We start from the raw sequence: 10,888 nt of genomic DNA on the forward strand, positions 1-10,888 counted from the left end.
TCTCTGTCTAGCAATTTTACTTATAAACATCCTGATTCGTTCTATCATTTTTTCTGTGTCTTCTCTCAAATATGACGTTAAAAGCCCAGACTTCAATGTAACCTCTTTTGTGTTCTTAAATATGACGTTATAAAAGCCCAGACTTCAATACAACCTCTTTTGTGTTATGAATATTAAGTAAACACAACTTCCAAATACAGACTGCATGATATGCAAACCGTGGTCCTTCATAGCAACTCAATTCTAATTAAATGGAATATGGAAAAAAAATCAAACAGGAATTAAAAAACATTTGAGACTACTCTCAAAGATCAGGAAAACTGATGAACGGCAAGATCATAACTACAAGAACATGATCCAACATATACCTCAATTTTTATCTTAGAGAAACCAATTAGCAAAGCCAAGGGGTTAGTTTAGTAGTTTCCAAAACCTCATGAGATCATGGGTTCAAAACTCATACTCATCATCTTTGGACTGCCCCCAAGAAATTCCTCCCTAGAATTACTTGCCTTGTAGGATACCTAGTATTACACATCCAGGAGATTAGTCAGATACTCAAAGAAGTCTAGACACCTACTTCAGCAACCTAAAAAAAAAAAGCTACCCACGGGGGCAGTTTTCAAACCCTTACAGTTTGACAGAAGGAAAGAGCCTGCAATATGTGAGAAGAGCCCAAAATGCTTTTCAACGCTACAGGTTCTAATCTCATGGGCCCATGGAACATTCCAAGTCCCACTTAAGGGTAAGTTCTGGTTGCTCCAGCGAGACTGTTTGAAGAATTGACTGGCAAATGAGCCTCAAGCAAGTTCAAGACTGAAACAGCATAATTCGGTTGATAAGATGATGCCAAATTCTCTTGTGATTGGGCAGGTGGTGGTAATGCATGGGATGGCGTCAAAGCATTTACTTGTGATAAACCAGGTGCTGCTGTATGTGATGGGTGGAGCCTATAGTAATCAGAGTGCGGAACAATTTCACTCCCCCTTGATAACTGTGACATTTGATACTGACTTCCATATCCAACAACTTGATCTCCAGGGACCATATCAGGCACACCCGCATACCTGAAAAAATGGGCAGTGCAAAAACATATAAATTGTAGAATGTTTTGACCTGCAACCAATAAGTGTAATAAGGAGGTTATTTCAAACTCAAATCACCAATTCAACCAGAATAATACCAGACCCGAACCACAGAACTCATCCATAGATGGATGTAGATTCTAAATCAGTTTCTGCTTCATTATCAACGCAAGTACTTGGTAGAAGTGGTTCAACCATTACCTAAAAATATAAAGCCTATTTCTCCCCTACCCTGTATATCCCCTTTTTCTCTCTTTAAATTATCGATTGTCTCAAAATCTTAAACTATTAGACATGGTAAATTTAAACATTTAACTACAATTCCAACACTCCTCACATGTGGGCCTAGACTTACCCTTTAATAAGTGGACCATGTGTGATTTTAACTTTTTTAAATGGGCAGAAAGAGGCAAGGTTTGAATTTGGGACCACTTGTTCTAAAACAAAGATAAATTACTGATTGTTCCAAAAGTTTAAGCTGTTAGGATATGATGAATTTAATCATTGACTATAATTCTAACACCACACAAATGGATCGTTGCTCAAAACATGAAACACAATGAACAACAAACTGTCAAAAGAATGAAAATAAACAGAATATTTACTAAAAGAGTACTCTTCACATCAAGGCAAGTGGGGTAGTCCACACCCTTGCAGAAAGTGGAGATAAGAGGCATGATTTGAGTGAAGTTCAAGACAATTTAGTCCAATAGTATTTTTGAACAAATTTCAATGACACATGACAAGCTTAGTTGGCTCTGATACCAATTTTATGTGAGATCTTTAGAATTTCAGCACTAAATAAGGATTCATGATCTTGAAGGATTCTTGAATATGGTTTGATACTTAAGGTTTGCAAACGATTAGGTTAAAAAATACAATCTTGACTGAATCTCAATGGAATTTGATGATTGGGATGAAACAATGAATGATACACTTTAGGAAATCACTGCTATTAACAAACTATTAAAATTTTATTAGAGTCACTCTCTCTATTCATTTGATTGGCTACAAAAAGGCCAATATATAGGCTATTGTTAATCATTTTCCTAGAAAGACTAGGACTCCTAATAACAAAAGAAAAGTCATTAAAAGAACTTACAAGCTAAGTAGGAAACTATTAAACAAAATAGAAAAAGTCATTAAAATAAAACTCTTGGGCCTCAAGTATAGCCCATAACAGCTCATTCCAAGAAAAATAATTTGCAATTTTTAGTAAGACTTAATTAAATTTGAACCAGCAAGTTCTGATATAAATAAACTTATTGATAAGACTAGTAATTACTAAAATAGCCTATTCAATATGCCAATAAAGTCCCACAAACACAAGAACACAATTCTTGAATCTTTTGGTATTTGATCTTGTTTTTCCTCAAACTCTTTAATGGCTGCATCATTTATTTAGATTAATACATTTTCCATAAAAATAAAAGTAATAATGAGAAAAGAGGGGAAGGAAGGGACTACTTAGACATAATTTACCAAAGGTGCTTATGCATTCTTGTCAAATACAGCATAATGATAAAATGTCGTACCCAGTGTACAAAGCTTCAACTTTTGTGGGGTAATGATATACAATTTAATTGATAAAAGAACAGTTCAACTGTTTCATTCTTTAGTGAACATGTATGTAAATGTAAGACATACATATCTTTATAAACTAATACAATGAAATACACTATCTCAAATCTACATGCTACTGTTACGTGGACAACATACAAGAATATTGATTTTATTATGAAAACATGTTGGACTCATTAATAGTTATTGAAAGAAATTTCATTTGTTTCTAGATAAATTTTAATATTCAGAAGAAATTACAGTACAAATCAAAATAAAATGCTTGAAAGATAAAACACTAAGGCAAGTCAAGTTGTTCCCTAAAGTAAGAAAAAAGGAATATACCTTCTATATGCATTTTGAGGAGAAATGAAAGGTTTTTCAGGCAAGTATGGCTGATGTGGTTCTGCTGGATGATGATGAGGAAAAGCAGGCTGCTGAACAACTTGATAAGGCTGTACAGGAGATTGTACCCATGCCACATGTGTTCCCAGTTCATTATGATTGAAATGCGGAGATGGTACTACCTGTTTGCTGCGATCATGGACTGGCAAGGCATGACCATAGTGCAACCCAGATATATATGACTCTCCAGGAGGAGGCAGCCTTTTTGATGGCTGAAACCCTTGTTCCATAATTGGAGCTGGAAATGAGTGTGAGGGTCCCACATTTGAGAAAGGAGGGGCAGCAGAAATAGGTGGTGGCACAGTAATTGGACGGAACAGCGAAATTAAAGTTTCAACCTTCACTAAAAGCAGATTCTATTAGAAATGAGAGTTACATGTGCATTATACTGGGGAGCCCCAAAAAAAAACCCAGCAACAAAGGATCATGAAATGGTATACCTGTTTGCTACTCAGCTCCTGCCTAAACTTAAAACCACTTAGAAAGTTGTCTTTGATGGCAGGTTTGAAAGCACTCAGAGGAAGAGGCAAACAATCCTTTAAAATATTAAATCTCACCTAAACTCAGAAACAAGAAAAGACGGAATAAGAATATATAATATACATATGAGATACAAAATGAAACACACACAGAATTAAATGTTAGTTTTATGCAACAAAAAGTAAACCATCAGTTTTTTGTGACATACATGCACACAACATTTCCTTGTAAAGACAAACTTAACTACAGAAAATTTGATGAAATGCTAGAACCAGAAGATAAATTTTGAGTGATTTCAATGAAGAAGACATGATGTACAGCTATATGCTTATCAGCTCCATGGTCCAGTTGTTTAAAGAATTCATAATTATTGACACCACAAGTGAACTTCCATATTTATTTAAGCTTGGGTTAGCAAAGAGTATATATTTATTTAAGCTTGTGTTATTATTACCATCCATAAGACACAGAGGGCATATAATTAAGAATGGAATAAGATAAGGCCATTGATTAGTCTTGTGTTTGGGTAGAACTCTCTAGGTGAGTGCCATAGTTAACCCAAATCTAAAAGGTCATCCCAAGTGCACAAAACTCCCATTTTTTGCAGGGTTTGGGAGAGTTCAAGTAGGCAGCATTACCCCAATTCTTTTTTGGGAGAGGCGGATTCTTAGACTCAAACCCACGACCTTTAGATTTTGGTGGAAGGCAATTTCCATCGCACCAAGGTTTGATCTCTAGTTAACCCAAACCTATATTTTATATATATATATATATATATATATATATATAAAGTAATAGCAAAACAAGAATTAGATTATTTTGATTTAGGATTTTTTTTAAAATCTGGATACAACTAACAAAAGGTCAAGTAGAGGAAAGGACATGTATTAAAAGTATACTACATTCAAACATTAAACCACAACCATCACCAACTGCAGCCATCACTGCCACCACCTCACTACTAATGCTTCCATTGCCACCAACATCAATAGTGTCACCAACATCACCACTGTCAATAGATTTCCATTGAACGCATCATATCCTCTGCTGCTACTGCTACCTATCACTATGCCAAGACACTGCATCTACCACCATCATTCATGGCAACATCCAACACAACCACAACAACCATGATGGTATCACCACTGCTGCCACCAACACAACCACCAGCATCCACTTTTTATTCTCCAGAGTAGACACCAAAAGATTTTTTAAGAAAAAATCCAAGCATTATAATTTAAAATTTTTAAAAATGCATGAATTATAAATGGAAGAGAAAATACAAGCTCCCAAATTCGACAAAGAAGATGGGACCCAAGCATATTTCAAGCCCATTCCATGGAAGTTCATCATCAAATGTACTACCATTGTTTTCCAGCCAACTACACCACATTAGAAAACATGGAATATCATCCCAAATAACAGTATTTCTATGACACCTATCAGGAACTACCACTATAACACCTTTTGAACATACGTACACGGTTGCTTTAGTCAAGAACTTGTATTTGTACCTAAGTAAAATGCTAATTAGCTCTTACTCAATTGGCATTTCCTTCTCCAACAAATATGAGCTGGAAGGTGAGGTTGGGGTTGAAGGCTACAATGGGTGTGTAACTTGTCAATCAAAAACAGGGAGAAAAAGATAGTGATCAGGTAGGTACTAAGCATAATTTTTGGGTGCCTTGATTAACTTCCCATCTGTTTTATAGAATGATAGAAGGATTCCATAACTTGGTGGTCTTTTAGGTTGTAAAGAGGATTTTCCAATTATCATCTTGTATTTGTTAAAATCAATAGAAATAAGACTTACGGATTTTTCCTATCAAAGGCTTATCTTTGCAGTTCTTGCATCTTTTCTCCATATCCACAATGTGAGTTTTTTTTTTTTTTTTAAATTTTACTTTTCTATTTTCATTGTTTGACACCCCCCCCCCCCTCTCAACATTTTTTTGTTCTAAACCTGCATGGTTTTAGTTGGTTGCTCAATGTTCTATACCCGATAGGGTTTTTTTTTTTTTTTTTTTTTTTTTTTTTTTTTTTCCTAAAGTAAATTTTGGCTCCCAAAGGGAAGGGAAGGGGCTGAGGGGGAAATTTTGAACTAATGACGTCCAATTCATGAGGTGTGGTCCCCAACCGATTGTGCTATATCCCTTGGGGTCTCAAGAACAAAGAAATAAATTCTTGTAGATCTGTGCAACTTAGGTGATGGCTTGGCTCAATGATCAACAAATCAGAACAAACTCTTGTTACATTAGAGATGGCAAGATTATGCTTGTCCTTGAAAAAACCAAAAGAGTAGTCAAAGAAAGGCACTTGCTTTATGCACCAAGCAAATCACATGAAAGGCACTTGCTTTATGCACCAAGCAAATCACATGAGGCAGTAGCATAGGTGCCTAAGACAAGCGCCTGATTAAAGCATCATAACGCATCTGGTCTTGCCCCAGCAATTATGGACTCCAATGATGCTACACCTTATTAAATTTGTTGAGTTGTCTTAGGGCTTTAATTTACCAATCAAATCAGGAATTCTAATCCTCCTAAGTTATGTCATTCTCAGTGAATCTAAATAAATAGGCTCATTGTATTCAAAGAATTCAAACTTTGATCAATCTATAAGCCATGTTGCTCTTAGTATTCTCCCCCCCCCCCCTTTTCTCTCTCTTTACAATGCCATTACTGGTCTAGGGTATTATCCATAGGTACTGTTCACAGCCCCAAACGGTCACAAATTTTCCCTATTCATCTCTCAATTGCAACCTCAAATTAAGCCTTTCTTATGGAAACCTAAACCCTCACATATTTTTCCTTACCAAACAGTCAGCAAGTAATCTACCAAACCAGCCATAAATTCCAAAACACAGCTGCTATCTAGAATTTGGCAGGAACCTATTTTTTTTAAGAAACAGTGCCCTTGTCCTTATTCCCCATTGTTTCAAAACCTTAATCACTCTTTGAACCCTAAACCTTTCTTTTAAAACATTATATCCACAAAATCTCCCAACCAGAAGCACACCACAAGCACAAGTAGACTATCTTCTGTCACAAATCATTATTAAGAACAACCCAAAAATGGAATAGTTATTCCATTCTAAGTAATACTTAGCATTCCAAACATATCCTAACAATTAAAAAAAACGGTGTTCTCTCTCACCCCAACACTGACTGCTTTTCATTGCACTCCTCTAACTTGATAGAGCCACCATGGAACGTAATTCTCACAAAAGCATCACAACATTAAAACAAATAACACATTATTTCCCCAATACAATCCAACAATCAAGAACACGTTATCACACCAAGCAGCTCTTTTTAGTTTCATACGATTTTTGTTTAAGTTACACAAGAACAAAACCTACTATTCTACAGTAGATGCAGTGCAGTTGGCCTAAACTCCCTACCTCCTTTCCAACGGCTTCTTTGAACATACCTTAAAAACAACCAATTGATTCCCATGCTGGATGCTAATGATACATCTCATTACTCCACATGTTGCTTGTTGCTTGCTAACAATATGAATATTTAAACAACGCTGAAAATAATTAAGCTGATAAAGCATGGCTAAACCAACGTAAGCCAAAGAGGTAACTACCAATGTTAATGAAAGCTTGAAATTAAGCTTTAGCATGAGCTAGGTTGGAGGCTTAAAATAACCAACAATACAGGAAAAAAAAAGGCATGCTTTCTAACACCACCAGATCTTCTCTTTTGGCATGCACGGAATCCTATATTTGTAAATAAGGAAAGTTCTGTTACCTGAGCAGGGAATTTCCCATCAAATGCAGTTGGTTCCAAATCTTTTTCTCCATTTGAAGTTGCATTGTATATACCGTAAAGAAGCTTCAAATCAAAGTCAAATAAGAAGAGCTTTGTTCCTGGTTTGATGTTTTTTACAACTTCCAATTTCCCCATTGGTAGTGCAAAAACCCGGTATCTATAACATTCAGGCTTTGTTTTTGCATTGCACATAAATATATATCCAGAATTTGATTCACCACTTTCCTTCTCTTTGTTTATCCCCTCATCAGGTCTATGGCTTGTAGTTGGATAAGTAAAAGCTGATGAAGTGGGAAAAACAGCAGTAGGATCATAAGGCGGCGCATAAGATGCATTGATCATCATAGTGGACACAGAAGATGGACCAATATTAGGCACATTTATATCCTTAGCTGTCATTTTCTTTAAGGATCTCTTTTCTTTTTTGCACTCGTAATTAGTGGATTTATAGGTTACCCCTCGCTCTAACTTCTTGCCTGTTCAACCTAAAACAATGCACCAAATTTAACATAGAAAACCAAACCGTAAAGAACTAAATGTGCCACGTTTTAACAAATAAATCTGTGCTTTAGAAAATATCCTCTTTTTCCAAGAAATTGTATATTTTTTTTTCATTTTATGAGGGAAAAAAAAAAAAAACTCAAGCATCAATTGTTCAACATTGAAATCCTCAAAAGGTTGCTTTTCACTTGGACAGCAACACTAGGTAAAATTTTAATTATGACTGGTGTTGTATGAGCAAGAATAGAAGGGAGAAAATCAAGCATCATTTAATTCATTGTTCAATTGCAAGAGATATTTGATCATCCATGATTGCATCATTTAGAGTATCTTGGGTTGTGCCGAAGACTATGTCAGTGGTCACCAGTTGGTTGGGCTTGGGTTGAGGGTCTACCCATCACTAGACCATGGGGGTTCGGAAAATTTCCCACCTGCTGCTGACCAACCAATCAATCAATCAAACCAGCCCAAAACTTCCCTTCAGTTTCATCATCGGCTTAGATATCAAGTTAGGCTTGCTACAAGAATAACAGCTCCTTTGTATTTGAACTATCTTCCATTATGAATAGAATTATTGTACTTGTTAGAGAAGGAAATCAAAACCATGAGCAAGATTCATTGAAGAATATAATATTATTTTACCTATCAGAAAAAGAAATCAAAACGTTGAGGATGTTTCATTGGGTCCAACTTATCCTTACTAATTTCCAAATCCCAATTACTGTTGATGCCATTGACTTCTCCCGGTTGAGGTTAAAAGATAAGAGATTCCAAAATGTAACCAAAATCGCAAAACATACTCAAATCTCCTCCTTTACTGACCTCTCAATAAGAGTCTAGCAACTGCTACTCCAATGCAGTATTAATAAGTCCAACCATTCATGCCATTGAGTTACCATCCCTCCATATCTTCCTTTGCTTCCAAAAGGAAATATGTAAAACCATAATCTGAAATTGATTTTCTCAAATGAGTAAAATTAAAAACAAATTTCATTGTAATCCATTCTTCTATTAGATCACCCTAATGATCTAATCCTCTATTTTAACCCTCCTCTTGCAGGAGCAAAATTATTATCACACTCATTTTCCCCAACCTTGACTGTACCACACATTACTGCATCAATGAAGAACCAATCCACTTGAAAATGCAGATATCACCGAGCGTGTGCCAAACCCAAATCCTCTAATCCACATTTAATAGTAAATACATCCAAGTTCAATAACTACTAATTACTTAAACTTCACATTCCATTTTCCATCGAATCAAGCCATACATTATTTACAATGCATAAAATAGCTATCCGACCTCTGTCACTTTTACTCCTTAGCTAAGCTTCAAGTTTTAATGCGCCTAAGGTTCGATTTCACCACCATTTGTGAGATTAGCTAAATCCATAATTCATAAAAAAGTCATGGCATCACTTCATCACTTTAGTTGACAATCTTCATACCATCAACTCTGTTTGGCTAAAAGCTAAAGGCTTTTTACTTTTTGCTTTTTGCTTTTAACAAAACTAACTTTAAAAAAAAAAACGCTATGCAGATTTTATCTTTTGATAAACACTAATAACACAAAAATCACTTTCAAACCAAAAGAAAACTCAATTCTATGTTATCTAATACACATGGATTACCATAGAAATTTAAAAAAACAAAACAAAACAAAACAAACAAACAATAGGCAAACGTAAAATCGTATAGAAAGCCAAAAAAGCAACCAGAAATGAGAATCGACGTAGAAACTTGTCTCACTATGGTATCGAATACGCAACCAATAATTTAACAAACCCTAACATCGACTTATATAAGAGCATGAATTTATAAAAACAAAGCAAAGGTTTTATAGAGAAGAAAAAAAAATTTACCTGGAGAAAAAACGGAGCCTATGGAAATGGAATTCAATGTGAGAAGCGTATGAATCTGTTAATTTATATACAAAGCGAAAGTTTTGTCATGGATAATAGCCGAAGTTATACTCAGATTTTCAGCAATAATATTTTCACATTTTAATGGAGGATTTTGATTTTGATTTTTTTTTTTAGAAACATGTATGCATGAATTCTAAAAATGAATAATCGGGCCCCCAAAAAATGGTCCAGCGGCCCGGCCCTCAAAGTTTCGAACGGTCACCTTAACTAGAGTTTTTTTTTTTTTTTTTGATAGATTAACTAGAGTTAAACTTAAAACGAGAACTAAAAATATTTATTTATTTATGGCAAAAATACAATTTGCACCATTAATTTTGTCCAAAAATCATTTTAGTACTTTAAATTTAAATTTAAAGTTGGTTATTTTAGTCTGATAACTTTAACCAAATATCATTCTAGGGACTCTAACCTTGGCAAAAATAGCCAAATGCCACTATTTTTTGAAATTAATAGTGTTTTATTACTGTTTGAGATATATTTAGCAATCTACCATTTTTGTAAAACTCAAGTTTATGAAACTCGAATTTAAAATGGAACTCGAGTTTACAAAAATCGAGTTTCTTAAAAAAATCCACTTGGAACTCAAGTTTATAGAACTCAAGTTCCTTGTGATATAAAACTTATTGCCTGTATTTCAAACTCTTTCACTACCTTTTTCATAATTGTTGACTTATCTCCCATTCTACGTGACCCTCACAAAAGAAAGAAAAAAGAGAAACCCACAATTGGAAGCCAGTGAGAAAAAAAAAAATTAGATAGAAGTTGAAAAAATAAAAAATTAAAAGAGATAGAAAGGCGTGCAATTGTGGGTGATAAGTCAACAATTGTGGTTGTGTGAGTGCTATTGTTGACTATGTGACTGCTATGGGAATTGGGAAGTGTTTCTTACATGGTACTCGAGTCAGTCGAGTGTATTAAACTCAAGTAACAGATCAACGAACTCGAGTTCCACATAATCGAGTTCCGTGTTGCATTATTTATGGTACTCGATTTTCTTAAACTCGAGTTTTAAAAAAAGTGGTACATTGCTGAATATTTCTCAAACAGTGTTAAAACACTAATAATTTCAAAAAATAGTGGTATTTGGCTATTTTTGCCCTCTAACCTTAAAGGATTAAAATGATATTCTATGATCTACTTCAAACTTAAA

General features: G+C 34.8%; 1 protein-coding gene across 4 annotated transcripts; it reads right to left on the bottom strand.

Moving 5' to 3' along the window:
* Positions 1-217: 217 nt before the first annotated feature.
* On the bottom strand, positions 218-9,879 carry LOC115982038. 4 transcript variants are annotated; one of them, XR_004089501.1, is made up of 6 exons: positions 9,676-9,868; positions 7,289-7,794; positions 3,491-3,607; positions 2,991-3,388; positions 635-1,067; positions 218-524 (listed from the first exon to the last, which is right to left on the bottom strand). XR_004089501.1 is itself a non-coding variant. In XM_031104513.1 (5 exons), the coding sequence occupies exons 2-5, from the start codon at positions 7,706-7,708 to the stop codon at positions 740-742; spliced, it is 1,263 nt and encodes a 420-aa protein (XP_030960373.1). In that variant the 5' UTR covers positions 7,709-7,794; positions 9,676-9,868; the 3' UTR covers positions 218-739. The 4 variants fall into 4 exon arrangements, 3 of the variants coding, with proteins under 3 accessions (XP_030960373.1, XP_030960374.1, XP_030960375.1); XM_031104513.1 differs by having other exon boundaries at positions 218-1,067; XM_031104514.1 differs by having other exon boundaries at positions 218-1,067; positions 7,289-7,590; positions 9,676-9,861.
* Between the last annotated feature and the right edge of the window lie 1,009 nt (positions 9,880-10,888).

This window comes from Quercus lobata, chromosome 3 (genome assembly GCF_001633185.2).
Source record: "Quercus lobata isolate SW786 chromosome 3, ValleyOak3.0 Primary Assembly, whole genome shotgun sequence".
In the NCBI taxonomy this organism is placed as follows: domain Eukaryota; kingdom Viridiplantae; phylum Streptophyta; class Magnoliopsida; order Fagales; family Fagaceae; genus Quercus; species Quercus lobata.

What these genes read in the sequence shown, in the direction of transcription:
- LOC115982038 (XM_031104513.1), bottom strand. Translation starts at nt 7,708, where the DNA reads ATGACAGCTAAGGATATAAATGTGCCTAATATTGGTCCATCTTCTGTG. An exon ending in ATGGGAAATTCCCTGCTCAG is followed by an intron (nt 3,608 to 7,288) that starts GTAACAGAACTT and finishes TTCTGAGTTTAG; the next exon opens with GTGAGATTTAATATTTTAAA. An exon ending in CCTCAAAATGCATATAGAAG is followed by an intron (nt 1,068 to 2,990) that starts GTATATTCCTTT and finishes CCATTTTTTCAG; the next exon opens with GTATGCGGGTGTGCCTGATA.